The sequence below is a fragment of the Corvus brachyrhynchos genome, unplaced genomic scaffold (genome assembly GCF_000691975.1).
Source record: "Corvus brachyrhynchos isolate BGI_N302 unplaced genomic scaffold, ASM69197v1 scaffold34, whole genome shotgun sequence".
NCBI lineage: Eukaryota > Metazoa > Chordata > Aves > Passeriformes > Corvidae > Corvus > Corvus brachyrhynchos.
In genome coordinates, this window is record NW_008238126.1 from 2,496,382 (window position 1) to 2,518,104 (window position 21,723).

Genomic DNA, 21,723 nt, shown 5'->3' on the forward strand with positions numbered 1-21,723 from the left:
CTCGTGTTTGATGCTGCAAAGACACCCCATGGTGTTGGTTCTGCCCTTGGTATTCAAACCAGGGAACAGTGCAGCCTGTGGGCTCATGTTCACCCAGAGTTTCTACCGTGGCTGCCCTATATGAGGATGCAATGGAGGAGGAGCAGAGGGTGCTCAACAGGGCGTGTACTCATCCTGCTGTTTCCCATAGGTTTGCCCCTAAGATCAATGGAGAAAGAGATACATCGCCAGAAGGTGATTGAGGCACTCAGTGGTCTCTCTTCACTGACTGGAGGTGGAGTAGAGGGCAACAGCACTCTGAACCTGTCTTCTGGAGTCAGTGGCCTAGGTAAAACCAGGTTTAGGGGCAGAGATATCCATGGTTGTGTGGACTGTATTAGATTATTCCTGAAGACTGTTACTCAGAAGTGATAAAATGCTAATTAACAAGGTCTTTGCAAGACAGAACACCCCACAGAATACAACCAGAAGATTCTTCTGACTTATATTTGCACACAATGTGTATAATGATATTATGACATTCTCATTACAACTTACTGTCTTATGCAATTTGAACATTGAGGCTTGCTCAATGTGACCTCACAAATCTCCCTTATCCTGAGGTCAGTGAAGCATCTTAGTCTCAAGTTCACCGATTTTTTCTGGTCTCTTCACTGTGAGTATAAAAAATTTACAAAAACCCACTTAAAATAAAAAAGGAATTTTTGCCAAACACGTGAGTCTTTCAGTATTTAAGGTTTAAAGCATGAATACTTTAATATTACTCTCACTAGATCTTTCCCACATACTGAATGCCCCATAGCAAAGTCTCCAACAGTTGAGAAACACAGCTGAATGAATTAGGAAATTATTCTGCCCTACCATTTTCAAGCAGTGTGGTTTTTATTCATTCAGAAAGTAAACAAGGTCAGAGGAGTTCATCATAGTTGTCAACGAGCCCTGCAGTATAATAATCTTTTTTATAAGCCAGATCCTCAATTGATTGTAAAACCACATAGTCCTTCTGTTCACAGATAAACATCTGGTATTCTGTGTGTAAAATGTTATCCTGCTGTCAGATCCAGTGTTACATTAGATAAAAATACAAAATACAACCTCTTTGAACTGTTCTGTGATGTGAGCAAAGTTTAAACTGGTTAAAGTTCCTGAACACTAAGCATTTGTACTGGTAGCATTAACTGGCTTTTCAAAACAAATTTGTTCAACCAATTTCCTAATATATAAATAGTGATTCCTTTTAAGCTGTCCATAGATTAGGGAGGAATCAAGAGTGAACTACTGAGTGTTTTTAAGTCAGTGGAAAAACTTCTGCTGGCTTTGACCGAGCCAGATTCTCATCTTTGTCTTAATATGTACAGCACTCTGTACCTTCTTTGAATTGCAGACTAATTCCAATGAAGTACTTCATTTTATGCTTAAGTTCAGTCCTACTACAGCTGATAGGACTACGCAATTGTTTTAAATTAAACAGGCCCTTAATTATACTGCTGGATGAAGATCTCTTTAAACAACAAGTGCCATTTAATTGCCACTTTGAAAAACCTAGGGATGAAAGGTTTTGAAGATGACTTCCCCAAATACTTACTAAGACTTAGCAAAATAAAAAAGTTATATTTTTACCTGAAGAGTTAGGTAATCAGCTAAAATCTGGAGAGGATGGTGTAAATCAGACAATCCATTGATTACTGGGATCGTGGCTTCTTTTGCCATTAGGTCCAGATCATTATGGTTATAAACTCGAGCCAAGATTGCATTTGTCATGCTGGACAGCACCCTAGAGATGGCGGAAAATACTCAAGTCAAACATAATAAATATACCCCTGTTGCACTCTTCAGTGTGCAACACATAAATATTAATGAGAAATGGTAATGAATCAATATTTTTCAGCTATCTGAATAATTTATTACACCTGCAGAACAGACTCAAATGTAGCCATTTAACAAGCTGCTAATAAGTAAGAAGTTTCACTTCCTAACACTATGACAGTAAGTAAATGAAAACTGCTGCTTATTTTATATCTTTTTCTCTTTAGCATTTCATTGTAGATGAAACATTGATGTTAAGCTCTCTGAACTAAGAGAAGAGATTGTGTGATACTGTAACATTTGAAGACTTTGATAACCTCAGAAGAGAGAAGGTATATGATTTTTTCAGTGTTTTAGCAAAGAACAAATGTAGCATTGACTGAATATTACAGACTCTATATGGTAGCCTGACTTTGTGAGGATCAGCAATACAGACCTGTTTTAGATTACCACAATTGTTTACTGATCTTAATAAACACAGAAACAGAGCAGGGTGGGGTAGTTGGCCTGCTTTCTCCTACCTACACACTTGTGTACTGACTCACATGGTATCAGCATTCAAGTAATGCCCAAATTTGAAACTCAGTGTGAGGAAAGGGATTGCAGGAGCCCCTGTACCACTCTGGCATTAACCTCATTTGCTAAAGTGTGAAAGACACAGAGATCAGCACAGTGTTCTCTGAATTTTTTAGATAAATTAAATATGGATTGGAACTCTTAATTTCTCTGCGTTTCTGTGTTTTAATCGGGCCCTGAAGCCTGACTTTGAAGTAGCATTTTGTGTGTTTTCATGTAATCTGTAATAGGACCTTAAAACAAAACGAGGGAGCACTGAATTAGAAGTGTATGGAAAAAATCCTTGCTGTATCTGTCTTCCTGATTAACCATAACGAATTCTTGCATTGCCTCTCGTGGAAATAGGGCTGTTAATACCACCATCAGCAAGGTCTCCTAATGAAGTCAGTAACAAGTATTTTCTACTGACACCAAACATTCCTCACACAAGCAAAACTCTTATGTGACAAGACTGCCTGTAGAGCTCTCTCTGAAGAAAAGACTGTCAATAGCAGCTACAAATGAAAAGGAGGAACTGAACAAGGTTTTTACTGCTTACAAAATACTGGAACAGTTGCTGTTGGTGCCATATTTCTTCTTAGCTCACCATATCCTTTCTCTGGGGGAAACCTGTTCTGAACCTGCCATCAGGGGTGTGATGCATGGGCCCTTTTATTAGCCATCTCACAGGTGCCCACCCTAAACAAGACATAGCCAGTCCCCATCAGTCAAGGAAAAGGGGCAATCACCCTGGTAAATTGCTCATTTTCCTTATATTTTTTTTCCTTTAGGATGTCAGGACAGTCGATTTCTATTTGGCACAGCTGATCAAGAAATTAAAGATGGTTCCTTTATAGGATATGTCATTAGTGGAAATTCAGCCATAACCACCAACTAGTGAAAACTGCTGGACTTTCATCTTTAGTCTGTTGAAAGTAGATATCAGACTTATGAGACAACTGCCAGCAAGGCATCAGACAGTCCTGCCAGCTTTTCTAGATGCCATATTTTACAGTGGAAAATCACCTATAAACTGGCTTTATTATTTGTGAAACTAAAATAAAACTAAACTTGGGGGGGAAAAACACAAATAACCCTCACCTGGAGGTCTCTGATTACAGGGGAATGATTAAGTCTCCAGTAATTGAATCAGTTTGAAGGAAAATATGTAAGGCTAGAATTGCACAGGAAAAAAGGTCCTGAATAGATAAGAGTCTTGTCAAAGGTGAAGTTTTGTAAGCTGAGAAGCTGTAAGCACAGGCTCATCAGGCGACCACATTCAAGGTTCTTATTTTATCAACCACTAAGTCTTTCTCTCATTTCATTCTTTTGCAAGACTGTGAGACTATGAACTTCAAAATCCCGGAGCCTGGAAATATGCTATATTGGAATACTGGGTACATTAGAATGCAGCATATCTCTCTTTTCAAAGTAATTTTTATTCCTACAGAGAAAATCTGGACTTTTTTCTTCAACTGTATCCTCTGAAGGGTCCGAAATGAAACACAGGGTATGGTATGGCAGATCTCTGAATTTGAAAATGGGACATTTGCATTTATTTTGTATAGAATACTGCTATGCAAGGTAATTTTGCTTTTGTTTTGAAAGTCTATTTCCATTCAAAAGCTTTAAACTTCTGACAAGACTACTTCACTGTTACTCATAGTCTCAGAGGGACATACGGTAGATCTGTTCTCAGCAAAGTAAACCCATTCCCCATAAATGCAGAGATTAATGCCCTAATAATTCCAGTGGACTGGTAAAATCATCCTATGAGTTCTTCAGGGCTGCCACTGAACCTTATGGCCACTGAGCCTTAGTGATGCCCAGTGGAACTGCTCTACAGTGGGAAATACAGACCCAGTACTTATATTTCATTTCAGGTAATATATCAGACATGCTAAACAGCACTGAAAGGCTTAGAGCTCCTTAATGGGTGGTAACTTTTTGCCACTGTGTCAGTGCAAATGTAAATGTCTTGTGAAGCATGGAGGAGCTGATTTATGAGCAGGTAATAAGTCACTAAAAATATGTTCACAGCAGGCTTTCAACCCATACCTGCAGCAGTTCTAATAAAAACTGTGACTTTTATAGATCTGTGCCCCTTTCTCTTTAAGTCTCAATCTCAAGTACTTCTAAGGCTTTCAGAGCCCCAGACACATGGCTGTAAATATTTGAAATACCCTCTGGGTCTACTACAGGCATTCTTTTTTTATTCTTACATTAACTGAATGAGGTTGGAATGTCATCTTTCATTCACAAGAAGCACCAAGGAATTAACACTCCAGTTTTTCTTTTGGGTAAACTGCTCAGCCTTAATTATACAGTCAGTAGTACTTCTGCTAATGAGAGCAGGAATCACCCGGGATTCTTTAAGGATTTGGGAAAACCCCCTGTCCACTGTAGCAGATGAGAGCTGTGACTCAGCAGAGGAGCAAAATCCTCAGGTCAGAGTCATAAATAGGGATTTGTCCTGGAAGTGCAAGCAGTGACAGAGAAAAGGGGGTTGAAGGCTTGCTTGAGAAGTGGGTATTGTAGCAACTTTATTCACAGAATGGGGATGCCTTCAGAATGGCTGGAAGATTTGTTTACTTCTATTTATTTCCTTGTTTCTTGTAGTTTATTGTCTGCCCTTTTCCTTTTTGCTTGTGCAAACAAAGGCCATTCAGGACACTGTAAACAAAAGATTTAATGTCCCTTTACTGTCCCATTTGGGAAGAAGAAGAAATGAAAACTGGGCTATATGAAGCACATCTGTTTTTGTGTCAGAAAACACCTGGATTTGCTGTAGGGTTGGCATCTGAATGGCAGAGAGCCTCTGGGTGACAGTCCTGCATGGCTGGCGGGACGATGCTTGGAGAGGTTATTGCGGGGAAGCACTTTGGAAGGACCCTGACTGCATCTTCCCCCTTCCTGAAGATTTGGCTGCTGGGGCTCTCAGCCAGCTTTACAGTAGGGCAGATGAGGGCTGCAAGGTGATTAGAGGGATGGAGCACCTCTCCTACAGGGAAAGGCTGACAGAACTGGCATTATTCAGCCTGGAAAAGAGAAGGCTCTAGACTGACCTAATTGCTGCCTTCCAGCACCTGAACAGAGCCTATGCAAAAGATGGAGAGGGACTATTTACAAGAGCCTGGAGTGACACGACAAGGGGGAATGGGTTCAAACTGACAGAGAACAGGTTTAGATTGGATATTAGGAAAAAATTCTTTACTGTGAGGGTGGCGAGGCCCTGGCACAGGTTGCCCAGAGAAGCTGTGGCTGCCCCATCCCTGGCAGTGTTCAAAGCCAGGCTGGATGGGATTCTGAACAACCTGGTCCAGTGAAAAGTATCCCTGTCCATTACAGGGGGGTTGTAATGAGATGATATTTAAAATCTCTTCCAACAAAAAACATTCTAAGATTCTATTGTTGCAGCTTTCTCTGATACTGGCAGAGTTATGTGTCCAGCAGAGAGTGAGAGTTAAGTACTTTCAAGCCTCAAAGGGACTGAGATTTTTACTTTCTACCATCAACACCCATATGTCTTCCACTTCAGTAGTTAAAAACAAGAAAGGAAAATTTTAAATGTTCAAATGTTTGCTCTTTTTTCTTAAATTCTCCTTGGATTTCATCACAGAGAACAGCACCATAGTTCTCAAACAATCTCTCCCACTGACTGAGAACTGTGATATTCAGCAGAGGCAATGGAACTCAGCTGCCTGATTGCATATTTTGAATTGAGCCTGATGAGCTTGACACTGCATATCTTTCACTAGAACAATAGGGACCACTCAGACACTGCTAACCTTCCAACAGCTGGGCCTGGCTGAATCGACCTCAGGCTGCACAAGGGCTGCCTAGAAAACAGGATAATGCTAAGGGTGGATGAATCTTTAACTGTTGGAGCGCTATGGAAAACAGCAGGAGCACCTGCAAAACATGACCTCATGTTTTGCCTGCTTTCAGCAGTATCAGAGGCACTGGAGAAAAACCCTGACCTCAGGTCCTGCCCACCACAGCATTGGAGATAGGCTGCTACCCATCCCTGCATCCATGTGGAACTGGGCATGATTTCGATCTTCCGGGGATGCCAGAAAGAGGGAGCCATAGCCCAGCCTCCACAGCAGTTCTGACAGTGGGTACAGCTGGGAAGGAGGGCACAGGAAATCTGAAACTGGCTACAAAGTGCTGGTCCAGTTTCATGCTGCTGAAATGGGGGGATCAGAAAGGCCCTCAGTGCCACCCCTGTCACTGCTACTACAGCAGGCTAAGGCCCACCAGCGGCTGGCCTAACTAAATAATGTCTTTGCTTTTTGATTTTGCTCCCAGAGCAGCAGAACCAGAAGGTTTGGGTCTTGTTGGAATATATGTGCTGTCATCAGTGGAGTTACACTACTACTGAGGTTCATAAAATGGTTTCATTTGTAAATGTAAGCCTAATTAACACTCTATATGCCAAAATAATTCTCAGTGTGGGAAGTGTTGGATAGCTTGAGTGAATGGAATAAAGGTTTACTGAGATACAGATTCTGTGAGCTGATCTGTAAATATTTAAGAAATTTGGACTACCTTCTTGCATTTTCCAGAAAGAAAATACTAGCTTCCAAAATTCTGCAAGACAGATGTCAGCCCAATCAATTACCAAGTACGATGTTCAATCAAGTGATATTTTACCAACCTTGCTGTATCTGTGAGACTCTCATTAGTGCCCACATGTATGTCTTGTGTTGTAAGGAAGGATGGATGTCCTCCAAGGAGAGCAAATCCTACAGTGAAGAAAAATTTTTAAAAAAAGAGAAAGTAAACACCAGCACCTCATATTTACAGCCAAGATTCAAAATCTTCATGATATAAAATACATTTACAAAAATAAAAGTAGAACTCAGCAGGACATCCAAATGTTTCAAACACCTAATAATATACATGCTAAAATGCTGAAATAATTAGCATTTGACACACAAAGTTTCAAATAAATATGCTTGGAATAAACCCACTCAAATGTATGCCTTACTGAAATCCTTAGCCATGAGTTCTGATCTGTGATCACAGGGACAGTCATTCAAGCTCCAAGGCTACACATTGCCACAAGCATCACTGTGGCTCTCTGTTAAGAGCCAGGAAATCCATTCATCATGCTGCATTTCTGCTTCAAGGGCCATCCGAGTCGCCAGGTGTAATTCCACATCCTTGCAAGTATCTACATTATCTTTCATGTAAAGTCACTCAGGCAGAAAGCCCTAACCCTCCTCATACACTGTAGCAAACTTGAATTTGGTCTCAAAAGACCAAGTGCCTTAAAAATGATAATGTGAGAGAGAGAAAAGGAAAGGTCTCAGGCCCTGCCAACATCCCTCTACCCCACAGTAGTCAGGAATTTACAAGGTGGCCCAAGGAACTGGATGGGTTCGGTATGAAGAGTAAAATCCGCGCCTGAACAGGAAACCATGGAAAGACTCGAGCATCATTTAAGAATATCAAACACTCTGGGGAACTTCAAAGGTGTCTGAATAATGTTTTGGATGAAGACAAATTACATGTTCCAGGCAACTCTCAGGTTCTCTCCTACCTTATTTTAGTTGCACCACCAGCAGAAAGCTACCACAAGCAGCCATCTGACACAGATACAGAGAAAACAGCTTCTTTTCATTAATATTTGAATCTCCCTGGCTTTGTCTGGTTTAAGTCTGAAGCCTCTTTCTACTGAATCTGAGTGTAAAGTCCTTCATGGCCAGACATTGGGAGGATGGGGCCTGATGGGGCTGTTTTATGAACTGTCACAGATGGTTTAGCATAAGCCTAGCACAGGTAACAGCATCCTACAGTTGGGGATGTACAAAGTATAGGATTTGAACTGGGCTGTAGGTAGCATTTTCTGTGTGCTGGTGAGCACTTTCCACATAACAACTCCCTTCTAGCACAGAAATTGTCTGCAGGGAGACCTGGCTCTGTCACTAGTATTTATGATGGAGGAAATTTCCAGAGAATCTTAGTGTGGACAAACCAGCCTTGTTGAGACAACACTGTGGGGGTGTGAGTCTTTTGTTGTGACAAAAATCTAGAAAGAAGCCTGTCTTTATTTACACTGCCAGGAAGAGAAAGGCTGCATACAGCTCAGAAGAGCAGAGACCCCCACTTTGTTTACAAAAATGTGATGTCTTGGAGATGATGATGAATTTCATGCTGTTAAAAAAAAAAAAATTAAAAAGAGAGGAAAAAAAACTGATGAATTTCATGCTGTTAAAAAAAAAAAAAATTAAAAAGAGAGGAAAAAAAAAAAAAGAGAAAGAGAAAAGCAAGAAAATACCAGAAGAAAAGGTCAAAAGATGCTCAGGCTTGTTGTATCCATTAGATGGCACTGCTGACAGATTCAGCACTGCAGCTTCAGCACGGTGGTTGTACAGGTCTGCCATAGATCAAAAACTTCATCCCACAGCTACTCTTTAAAAGAGGATTAAATCAGGACTGAACACTGAAACCTTTCACAGATAAAACCAACAGGTACAGGCAGCAGGCCTGGGCCCCACAACTGAGCTGCTTACACAGAGCAACCCTTTTACTGACTTCCATCTCATTCCAGCAGCAGGGTTGAGGTGAGGTCTTCCACTTCATGTCAGTTCATCCAGTCTCAAGAGTTTAAAATACAATAGATAAAAATAATACTGGAAATTCATTGTCTTTGGACTGTCTCAATTTCCTTAAATGTCAGATTAAAAGTAATGATGCTTTGGGTCCCATCTGAAGGACAAATTTCTGCTCCCTCTAGTCACTGTACACTTGCTTTATTGAATGGGCCCTTTTAAATTTCTTGTTTTCATTAAGGATTGCTCCAAATCTCAACAATATTGCAAGTCAGATACAGCCAAGTTTTAAGAATGAACCACCATTTATTCTACTATTACTTTTTTGCTGTTAGAAAGGACTGTCTATACATTTGTTTGTTGCTTTCACCTCCCCTCTGCAGCTCAGACACAAACACTGTATTTACAGGAAAGTGTATGCAAACTATACATTACAGCCAGTTTATTCAGTGCAAGTTTTTAAGTTAAGACCTCAAGGAGGAATTGTCGTTGGCAGTAACTTCTCTTTCCCAACTTCTTGTTCATATGCAATTATGTCAGTGATTTATTCCTGCAAGTTCCACACAATACAGCAGCTCTACATTTTAGGATTCTAAATGCATACATTTTGGTAGATGATTCACAGTCCAGGCAGGCTCCAATGGACATGTTCTGTTTTCTATAAATGATGGCCAGGTAAAAAAATGGGAATCTGAATGTTTATTCAGAGTTGCCAGATGTCAGGCAGCCCAGTCAGAGCTGCCACCTGGAGTCTGTGTACATAGAGGAGTCCTGATGTGCTGGGCTTTCTGCTCATGAACTGGCCATCTGTGCAGGGCCTGGGAACATATTTCCATCCAAAACTTTCCATCTGGAAATACAGGAGCTCTGTGCTCTACCTTTGTATATAGTTGCAGAGACAGAATCCTTTTCAGATTCTTTCATCCAGACTACCAGTAGAAAGCAAAAAAAATTATGACTTTTGAAGGTATGCAGGCACAATTTCAGCAAATAAACACTGTAATGCTGTGTTAAACTGGGGGATCTAATCCTCTTTGTTGTCACAACCTGGTCAAATCCAAAGCCACATGCTAAATATTTACATGAATCGTGGTATCTTCAACAAACTACTAAATGTTCATAACCCAAGTCCAGAATAGATTATTACCTCATGTCCACACTTCTCACTACTGTTAGTTTTCAAAATACACAGTTTCATGCCTCATGCTGTGGCACACTATTGACCCCACTTATGCAGACTCTTTCAGACAGGGCATGAGTGAAAACTCCATCCCAGACTGTCCCTGCTGCATAGCACAAGTGGACCAAAATGAATCCTGTAGTTCACATGTTGGCTACACAGTTGTGGGGCTGTCACCAGGAGACACACACAGTCATCTTCTCAAACTCAAAGGAAGGATCTTTTTCAAAACTTCAAGACATATGGATTTGCATTTATTAATTTTCTCCTTGCCTGCCAGGACTTACAAAATAGAAAGTATTTTTTTCCATTTAGACTGGTAACAAAGAACTCTCCTAGGCAGCAGTTACAGAATATTCCTAAAGCAGAAGCAAAAAACTGATAAGCAGTTTTTAAAAGTTTTTTAATCTACCCTTTGGAGTGGAGAATAAACTAAGTGTGCATTTGGCCCCTCTGTAATGAGACCAAGCTAAATAATACTTAGCCATTCCAACAGAAAACATCCCTGCCATGTAATGCCATCCCCACTGCGTTAGTTCATATGCTACGATGCAATTATGTCTGTGACTCTGTGTAGCAGTCTTGAGGCATGGCCATCATGTTCCTCTCACCCCACTGTGTAAGGGGTGTGAGGTGGAAGTAACTCCACCAAAGCCAGTGGCAGTGAACCCCTGTAAGGCTGTTAAGATCTTGTATATTCCAGGACACAACAGGAGAGGGTAGTCTGAGCTTTCCTGCCTGCACTTCTTCCTCTCCATTTCTACCCTGTGAAATATTGTCTGCATTCAGCATCTGTGAAATGGTTGGATTTATTTATTACTTATTCACTGAAACATAACTGCAGCTGTATATTTTAAGAGCAACAGTGACAATCACAATATTTTACACCAAAGTTATAACAAAAACAGGGCATTCACCTTTGTGCCATGCCTGAGGATGTTTATTTTACAAGTAATATATGACCATGTGAATAGTTCTGTTTTCAAAAAGTATGCAAGATTTTATGTAGAATGGGTATGGGATTCTGACTGTGAAGAGGTGACATTTTCCAGTGTAATAGCAGAGATGTCACATTTTCCAATAAAATAGCCAGTGATAGAAATAAATATACTAAGCTCACAGAACTGGATTTACTTTGCTACTACTCTATGGAAGTTACTTCTGGTTCTGCATTAAACTTATAACTTCACTACTCATCTTAGAAATGGTAAAATTATATGGGCTTCAGAAATACACATTAGGACAAGATTAAAGAGGCAATGAATTATACCCCAAGGAGCTGTACATTATTCAGTACAGTTGCAATGTCATTAGAATAAAGCAGTTCAGAGAAACAGGATGTTGGAAAACCTTAAGTATCAACTGATCTATTACAGTGTATTATAAATTAATGTTTTTATAATCTTCAATTGAACTGGACACCTGGGAGAAATGCACAAATGTCACCCCTAAGTCAAAGAAGGGCAAGAGGAAGGACCTAGAGAACACAGCCTAAGCTGCCTCACCTCAATCCATGGGAAAGTGATGAAACAGCTAATCCTGGACCCCATTTCTAGGCAGATTAAGAACAAGAAAATAATCAGGAGTAGTCAGCATGATTCACCAAGAGGAAATCATGCTTAAGCAGCTTGATAAAGCTCTATGATTCTATGACTGGCCTGGGAGATGAGGGGAGGGCAGCAGGTTTTTCTTCCCGGACTTCATTGTGTCCATTGACAGTGTCTCCCATGAGATCCTCATAGCCAAGGTGTTGATGTCTGGGCTGGGTGAGCAGAGAATGGGGTGGGTTCAGAACTGTCCAAATGGTCAGACCCGAGGGTGGTGACCAGCAGCACAAAGCTGAGAAGCTGAGTTGGAGGCCAGTGACCAGTGGTAGTCCAGGGGTCAGTTCTGGATCCAGCCCTGTTTAACACCTGCATTAAGGCTTTCAGTGATGGAGTGTGGTTTCAGCAAGTTTGCTGATGACACAAAACTGGGAGGAGTGGCTGGTACATCATAGGGTCATGCTGCCATCCAAACAGATGGTGACAGGCTGGAAAAATGGTCTGAGAGGAGCCCCATGAAGTTCAGCAAGGAGAGGTGCAAAGTCCTGCACTTGAGGAAGAACAGCCCCATGTACCAGGACATGATGAGGGTCTCCCAGTTGGGAAGCAGCTTGGCAGAAAAGGACTTGGGTGTCCTGGTGGACAGCAAATTGAACATGATCCAGCTGTGTGTGTACCTTTCCAGCAAGGGTGGTGAATGATGTCCTGGACTGCACCAGACAAAGTACTGGCAGGAGGTGGAGGGAGGTGCTCCTTCCTTTTTATTCATCACTGGTGAGGCCAAACCTCAAGTTTCTGGATTTGGGGTCTTTAGTATGAGAAACGTGGACATACTGGATACAGTTGGTACGTCCATGTTAACAAAGGGTCATGGAGAGGACTGAGGGACTGAAGCATATTTCATATGAGACGAAAAGCTGAGAGAGCTGGGACTTCACAGCCTAGAGAACAGAAGGCTCAGGGGGAATATTGCTGATGTATATAAACACCTGAAGGGAGGATGCAAAGAAGACAGAGCCAGGTGTTTTTCAGTAGTGCAGTGGGCACAAACTGAAATATGGGAAGATACCTCTGAACAACAGAAAATTCTATTTACTGAAAGGCTGTTTGAGCAATGGCATAGAAAGTTGTGTTATCTTCATTCTTGGAGATATTCAAAAGTCTTCTGGACATGGTCCTGGACAACTAGATCTAAAAGACCCTGCTTGAGCAGGGGATTGGACCAGATGACCTTCAGAGATTACTTCCAACTTCAACAATTCTGTGATTCTGTTTATTTATTTTTCAGTAGTGGGGTTCTTTATAGGCACAGGGACAGTAGGAATTCTGAAAAGACTTCCATGATGTTAATATGTCCCAGCAAACTCCTAGACATTGCACAGAGGAGATTTTGTAATTAGTGCTTTCCAAGTCTCTATTCTGTAATGAAATCCACTGATTTAGCTGTTCCTGAGAGTTGCAAGGTTTGTTTAGATTAATCTCATCCCCAGGACCTTGTCCTACAAATGAACTCTCTCAAGTTATTGAAAGGGCAACTCTTGGGAAGCGCTATTTGAGATGACTCAAGAACTTTATAAATAAACACTTCAATCCACTGCAATTGTCCACTTTAACTAGACATTAGAAAATTGGTATTAAATTATCTTGTTTAGCTAAAAGGAGCACATGTGGCCCCACATTTGTTTTGAGTTAGAAATTCCAAGGAGGGAGTCATTTATGTTAAAAAAGCAACAGAAATATATAGACTATTTGTGGACAGAAAAAATTTGAGTCTGCCTTTGAAGCAAAGTCTTAGGCTTAACAGACTTCAGACCAATTAACTGAAGGTATGAAGTTAATGCACAGAAGCTAAACTGCATTAAACTCCCTCATGGAAGCTCTCACTCAGAAATAAATTTGTTTTATTTCACTGGAGATTAATTCTCCCTTGGATGAGTTTATGCATTAACTCCCATCCTTAAGTTAATTCATTTGAACTTTCCTGAGCTTCCCCCTTCCATAAGCCCTCAAATGCCAAGGACTAAGCAGTGTTTCCCTCAGAATACAGAAGAATGAAGGATAAACAGATCCAGAGAATTCATTACCTGGCCATATACCAGGATGGCAGGCAACAAGAAACTGGACTGAAAACTCAGGAATTAAAAGGTGGTTGGTCTTCACAGAGAGGGAATGCACATTTCTAAGTCCTCATTATCTAGAGAAAACAGAAAGCAACAACAAGTCTGCTTAAAGAGCAGGATCAGCAGGCAAATGGCTGTGCCAGACAATACAAAGACAAATTCAGAAATGCTTAGAGTTAACATATCTGCTTCTTCCTTCCATTATTTTTATCTTCTCCCTTACAGCTTGTAAAGAAATGTGAATACTCAGCAGGTTTCCTGTCCCTTCACTAGGGAGAAGTGAGGGATGCTGGGTCAACTTAAATGAAAGAAGGGCGAGTTCTTCCTTTATGCATCACCAGTTCAGAGTTATTCCTTGCTATAATTGATTGATTGATTGGTGAATGATTTATTTCAACAGTGCCATTGAATTCAGAACCACTGCCACGTAAATAAAGATACCATATGTACATGTTTTAGTGTTTGCAGGACTGTAACCTAAAAGAAAAATGTTCCAGTGCCTGATCTTATTACGCTAATACCCTTGAGTCTCCATCAAGTTATCTTCCCCTGTAGGTAATCATGTTAATTTTTCCCCCCCGAATTTACATCAAGGCATTACTGTGATTCCCAGCCTAAACACATACTTTGAAAGGTAACAATGGTAATGCATAATACATTAGAAAAATATTTGTTAGAGCTTGCACAAAATTAAATTTGTGGTGCTTACTGAAATAGATGTTAGGGAATGTGCATCTTGCCTGTACAGCTAGGAGCTTACATCAGAAAAGCTTACTTCTGCCTGTTACTTTATTTCTGATCTACTGTGTTTTGGAAGAATTTGGCAAAATTTCAGTGACCAAAGCCATGTGCTTGTGAAATTAATAGGCAGGGTGAAATACAAATAGCCACTGTCCTTATTTTTGCTTCCAAATTTAGGTTTCTCCTGTGTAGAAATTGCTAAATGCAAAATTATGCAGTGTTTTTCAGTACATACTCAAAGTCTTACTGTGCCATTGCTCAGACCTACCTGTTTCTGCAGATAATCTTGTTCTTGTGCTTCTCTTCTCAAAAATCATGGCCAAAGATTTGCCTTGCATCAAAGGCAAATACTGAAACATGAAAAATGAAGGTATTTCAATTTTATAGTTGTTACACACTTTAAGGTATGAAATACTTCTTGCACATTTTAATTCACCATTAGAAAAGTTGCAAAAGTGGTTTTTTTACCTGTAGCTTTGTTCTCCTGCCCTTCAATAAATTTATTAGCAGTGGAAAGGTTAAAGGCAAAGAAGTAATTCTAGGGCCAAAAGCAACTGCATTTTGGCACTCAATTTGAGCCAGCATTAAGGAGAGCTCAGATACTAATTTAATCCCATGCAGGGTAGTGTCTTCCATTTCCTACATTTAGTGCTGCATGTACACCATGTGTGGATGGATGGGGTTAGCTGAAAACAGGGAGTTAGCTACACAAACTTGTTCAACGTTTCCACTCACAAAGTCCTCTGAAGTATTTAAAGAATATCTCTGGACACTTTACAGGAAGGCTCTGATTTGTAGCACATGATTTACAGTATTTAAGAGCTCAGGAGATTTTGTTTAGGACAAGACAGCTGAAAGGCTTTCTCACAGTACTCTTCAGAACAGTATTTATTTCAACATCTGAGGGACCTAAACGACAGTTAAATCATTTTACCTCTCCTTTGTGCTTTATCCTTTGTTTCAAATCTGACGCCATCCACAGCAAATACTTCAGCTCATCTGCTGTGTAGTTCTGTAGAGTAAGGAGGTCCCGACCTTTCAGATGAGCATTCATTTGAGCTGCAGTTCCGTACCTGCATGGCAAGAGTGAAAAATACATAATTTTTGCCATTCAATGCTAAACTGCACTCGTGCTAAAGCCAGTGAGCAAGCACCTGAAGTCTCTCCCACTCCCCTCACATGAGCCAGCTGGATCATCCTGATAGACTGTGTTAATTAGTTTAAATAACTTCTTCTTTCAGACGGGCACAGCATGCCACTATGCACTATATTGATGGCCACTGTAACAATGTTTCAAATTGTACTATAAAACGTACATTAGATGTATTTTCTTTTGTCTTCTGAGACGCATATGGAAACTGCATGCTGTCTGTCAAATAAAGCCATTCAAAAGCTGGTAAAGTGACTTATATGTAGACCCCAAAGCTGCCCTTTCAGGGGCAGAAATGGAATCCATTTCCACAGAAATGAATCTTGGTTCCGTTTCTCCCTCCTTTGTGCTTTGCGGATGAGTAGACACTTGCCACATTCCAACTCCACTGTCACAAAAGGTGGCATTCCTATAAATGTGTATGAAATCTCTTCATTACACTGGGGAAAAGGGTAAAAAAACCCAACAAAACTGCCTTACTGTACCACACGCACAAGAGACATTCTGGGCATGTGGTGTTTATTCAGTGTATTCTGGTCCCCATCCAGATTTAGGACTTCAGAATCACATGAAATTGGATGTTGATAATCACCCACAGAAGTTACATGATCAAATTTCCTCTAGCTTAGATGAGGCATCTTAATGAAAGTCTCGTCCAAACCCATGTTTCACAGGCTAAAGATTAACAAGGCATTTTGGCAGTTCAGCCCTTTCTCTGGCTCTGTAGTTCCAGCCCTCCTTAGCACTACACAGCCTACAATGTACTCTTGCTAGGGTTTTGCTTGGTATTTATTTTGCTTGCTTTTTTAATTTAAAGTTATTTATTTTATTTTTAGACTGATCTAATGAAATGGAGCCCAAAGCAGTGCAAAGAAATGGACTGAGTGCAGCTAATACTTTTCTATTTCCAATTGTACTTGTATTCTAGATTTCCCTTCAGCTCACCATTGAGACAAGGCTAGGATGCAACCTGCTAATTGCTAAGTCCTGAAGTCCTCAGTTAGGGAAATATGCCCAGATATACCCCTGTAAGGCACTGGACATGGTCCCACATGACAGCCTGAGCCCCACAGGGCAGAACCTTGGCTTTGGAGGGTGGGCTATTTGGGGCATGACCCATTGGCCAGGTGGATGCAGCCAGGGACTTGGGGGCAGTGGCTCCAGGTGCAGCTGCAAGCCAGGGACCAGGGCTGTCCCTCAGGGCTCTTGCTCCGCTTGGGTTTTGGCCCATTCAGAGCTCTGCCTTAAAGGGCAGGAACATCTTTTCCTTGCTGGAAACTGGAATTCCAGACCATTGCACTGTGTGCCACGGATCACAGAGAGGATTTCCTGAGGCTCCCAGGGTGCTGTTTCTGCTGTGCCTCCCAAGGGAGCTGTGCAGGTGCAGGTGCCAAGGTCCCGAAGCCCTGTGGGCTCCCAGAGCAGACAGCAAATGTTTGTTTGCTGGACATTTTCAATCACATTCCCAGCTCAAAGCAGAGGGAAGAAGGAAAGGGAAACGAGTGTACAGCCACTCATGGGTCAGTTAGTTTCTACCACAGCATGAAAAACAGCCCACCAAGATAAGCTACTGAAATCCACTCTTGAATTTCAAGACACTTAGCTGAAATCACAAGATTGGCTCTAATTTTCATTGTATATATTCTGAAGGAATATGGTTTTATAACTGGGACTTTTTCAATTACTTTCATTTTTCAGAACAGGGATTTGCTTTTTTAACTTATTTGGGGGAAAAATACAAACTTGTCCTGTTTTAAAACCTATGCAATTGCTTACTGCTCCCTACTCTCCTTTGCCTCCTTGTTTCCAGAGCAGCTTTGGGGCTGCTACTTGTTTTTCTAATTGCAGCCTGCAGTTTCTTCTAGGGATTTACAGATTATTTTATCTCAATTTGCCAAGCAATAACTTCTGTTCATTGGTCTTGTTTCACCATCTGGCATGATTGAGAAGTGGACTGAGAAATATTCACCACTAATTTCTCCACTGGAAGATAGTGAAGCACTTAAATTGGTTACCCAGAGAGGATTTGGAGTTACCATCCTTAAGTATTTTCAGGGCATGGCTAAGCAAAGATATAGCTGCTCTCATATGGTGTTTGACAGGCTACAAGCAGAAAGTTGGACTAGAGATCTGCTCCTGACCTCATGAAGATCCTGTTTTATTGCTATGACCTCCAAGAAATTGGTTCCCTTCCCTGTTGTCCATATCCTCTGAAAGAGAGGCAGAAATGGACAAATAAATTCCAGAGAAGGAGCAAGAGACAACATACCAAAGTTAAAATATAACAGGCAGAATTGCAAGGTCAAGCAGTTTTGGCTTCTTCCTTTCTGGGCAGGGATTGCACAACTTTGGACTATTAGCACGGACTCAGACTTTAGGTTATCCTGCAGTATGAATCACAGTGTGCTTAGCTGATAATGCTCACAGACAGTGGTGACAGCTTATGCCAACATTATGCTATAATGTTTAAAATCCACCAAAAATAACAATGCTATGTGTGGAACTTAACAAACTGGATTACTTCCTTGGATAACCAGCTTTACTACAGTTGTTTTCCAAACTTGCTTTTCTATCACCTCTGTTAACCAGAGAAATTTCCCAACTGGTTGCAGTAAAAAATCCAAAATTCATAAAAAATTAACACCCAACCTCTAGGACCACTCTAAAACAGTAGCAAATAAATCATAGAACTCAGAAAACATTTGGTTTTCATATGATGTAATGTAGAAATGATAAATAAAAATTACTTATTGCATATTAGGGTTCCTGTGAATGTGAAATTCCTGCACATTGTTTTTTAGAACTAATCACTTGTTATGTAACAAGTGTTAATTCTCTCATTATTGAAGCTGACCTAAAACCATAGGAAAACATGAAATTAAGTCTCAGCTCTAATATTTTAACCTGATTTTGGAGATGTGGCAAACATGAGAAGCAGCTTAGTGAAACGCTGTCATACAGGTACTTTCCTGAAACTGGGGGGGACAGGCACAGCTATGTGGGTGCAGAAAGAAGCCAAAGCCAGATCACAGAGGCAGGTCTGCCTGTTTAACTTTGAATCTCCCATCACACCATGCTTTTCCTGCACACCTCCAGAGTACAGAGACACAAAGAAAAGAGGTAGAGATTCACCTTGCAGCTTCAAGGAGAGAATTCCCCACCCATACTGGCCACGATATATATCTAAATGCAGAAACATTACCTGTACTTTATTCAGATAGTTATTTACTGGTTACAGTACCTGCAGCACACACCGACCTCAAGAATAAACATTCCTTCCTGTCTTTGCAGCTAAATCCCACAGAAAAAATTAATAGTATTCCACAAACATTAAAAGGGATAATCCTCCAGTCTCCTGAAGTCACAGAGCTTGCTGCCTTGTGAGGCAAAAGAACACTAAAAATGCAGGGAAAAAACCCCAAGAGCCTTTCTATAAAACATTCACTCCTTCACAGGATTCTGCTGCTTTTGGCTCCAGGTTTCTGACCAAACACCACAGAACACCAGATAAAATTAAAGGATAAGCTTACCAAAATTGTTGCAGCAGCTTCTTGCTGGTCCCTGCTAGTTTTGCAATACTGACAAAATTCCTCACATTTAACAGCATTTTCTGTTTGCATTAAGACTTCTCTCATCCCACGAATAAAGTAACAAGAGAGGAAGGTGTATGAACCAGAGAGCGAGCTGTGCTGCAGTGCAAATGAGGGAAAACCAAGAACCAAGGTTCTTGCTCTGGCTGTCCCAGTCAGGGCTGGGCCAGGCTGGGGCTGACCCTGAACCTTTCCTTTGGTCAAACCCTACAGATACAAAGATTTCTCTAAGGGCCCATTGCACCACTTGCAGTTTGTGCTTTTCTGTATGGGCTCATCATGTCATATCATACCTGTGTCAATACCATTTTGCAGCTATTTTGTGTTAAATATTTGTACAGGAGCACGTGATGGTAGAATAAGGCAAAAGAAGACTTGCAGGATCAGCATGAGCAGGGTGGCTGCCCTACCAATGGGACTGTGGCCGTGGGGGCTCTAGCACAGCCCAGACAGGGACTGTTGGCTCTGGGCTGAGCCAAAATGAGGGTTCTGGGCCCATGGGTATGGAACTGGGCAGGGCATAAACACTTATTCATGCTCTTAGGGCCCTGATGAGAATGAAGTAGTCTACATTTTAAAATGCACATTTTCCTGGGGTTTTTTGGACCAAGTTTTCAATTATGCTATGGTAGTGTTAAACAGTGTGGGGCCCAGAAAGCGAAATATTGCAGCCTGCCTACCTCCTTAAGCTAAACTGCTTGCGTATAATCTGAAGTAGGTCAATTGCTAAATACTGAAGTGATTCCATTTAAGTTTCTACCCTCAAAAAGATTTTATGCCACCTGCACTGTAGGTGGTTTTGAAATATGACAATTACTTTCTCATTTCCTCCTCCCCATAAGGAGAGACGCACTAGTGTAAATCAAGGTGATGGCATATCTGTCAGAGAGTTGAAATTACAATGCAAAGAACTTATAATTAAAACATACAAAAGAAAAGTTTGACTTTCTGGGAAATACAGACAGCTGTGAAAACGTCATGCAGGGTGACAGCTCCTGGTGGGATTTGTTCAGGACCCTTCATGCTGAACCAACCCCGAGACACTTGGGAAACTCAGCAATCTCCAGGGGAATTGTCAAACAGAAGCAAAATCCAAGGGAAATTAATAGTAAGGGAATGGAAGAGAAGAAAGAAAATAGAAGAAAGAGAAGAAAGGGAAGAAAGAGAAAAAAAGGAAGAAAGAGAAGAAAGAGAAGAAAGAGAAGAAAGAGAAGAAAGAGAAGAAAGCCAGGCCATGGTTTCCCTCTTGGCCTCATGGTTGTCTTCTGGCAAATGACTCTCATGACCTTCGAGCCCAGCCCCTGGGGGCTGAGCTTGTGTCATTAGTGACACTCAGGAGAAAGCAAATGTGGTTGAGGTTCCAAGGCCTCCAGTCTCATCCTGCAACCTCACAGGGAGGGGACAGTTCCAATGCCCCTTTGTCAGGCCACACCTTGTACTGGGTCTGGCTGAGCTGGAGTTAATTTTCCATTAGCAGCCCTTACGGTGCTGGGCTCTGCATTGGTAGCTGGAAAGGTGTTGATAACACACCAAGAGTTTTGGCTACTGCTGAGCAGTGCTGGCACAGCATCAACGCTGTCTCTCCATCTTCCCACTCCCCCATCAGTAGGTTGGGGGTGGACAAGGTCCTGGGAGGGGACACAACTAGGACAGCTGACCCAAATTAACCAAATGATATTTTATATCATGTGATGTCAGCTCAGATATAAAAGCTAAGGAAAGGAGGATGAAGGGGGAGCATTCATTATTTTACAGTATTTGCCTTCTGGAGCAAAGATGAGGTGCTTAAGTCCTGCTTCCTGGTAATTGGCAGGACATCACTTGCTGACGGGAAGTAGAGAGAAAAAAAATCTTTGTTTTTTTGCTTTGCCTTTGTGCACACAACCTTTCAATTTTGCTTTAGTAAGCTGCCTTCTCTCTACCTATGCTTCCTGTCTTATTTTCTCTCCTCTGTCCAGCTGAGAAGGAGTAGTGATGAAGCAGCTTGGTGGGCAACTGGTGTCCAGTGAAGGTCAATCCACCACACCCCTGTACAGGGGCTGCCTGATCCCAATTCCCACATGGACCAATTTCAGTAAGGTCCAGTGAGCAAGTGTCACCTACGAGGAAGGGAGCACCCAAGATTTACAGATACCTGCAGTTGAAAAGGAACCACCAACAGAGGATCCAAAAAATACTTTAGAAGTTTTATTAGTAAATTATACATGTGGCATGTAAACTGGTATAAGTTAACTCATCTTCTAGTAGCAAGAGAAATAAAAGAACAATAAAGAAAAAATAAAGTGGGAAGAGAGAGACAGAGAGAGAGAAAAGGAGGTCATCGGTCCTGGGACTAGTATCGATCTGGACAACAAGAGATCCGCGGTCCACAGGGGCACCACCTGGACACTGTGGGCGTCCCTTTTTATAGATAAGCTTTCCTCGGGAGCTCAGGGTGCAGCGCCGGGTCCGGGCTCAGGGCGCAGCCGGGTCCGGCC

General features: G+C 41.4%; 1 protein-coding gene across 1 annotated transcript in view; it reads right to left on the reverse strand.

The window, feature by feature from the left end:
• OTC (ornithine carbamoyltransferase) overlaps positions 1-21,723 on the reverse strand; it is a 33,474-nt gene that overhangs the window by 10,885 nt on the left and 866 nt on the right. Inside the window, exons 2-5 of the mRNA XM_008633030.2 lie at positions 15,441-15,579; positions 14,775-14,856; positions 7,022-7,109; positions 1,621-1,774 (exon numbers count right to left, since the gene is read on the reverse strand). Of these exons, the coding sequence (XP_008631252.2) occupies positions 1,621-1,774; positions 7,022-7,109; positions 14,775-14,856; positions 15,441-15,560 (444 nt within the window). The 5' untranslated portion in view covers positions 15,561-15,579. The remainder of the gene's footprint in view (positions 1-1,620; positions 1,775-7,021; positions 7,110-14,774; positions 14,857-15,440; positions 15,580-21,723) is intronic.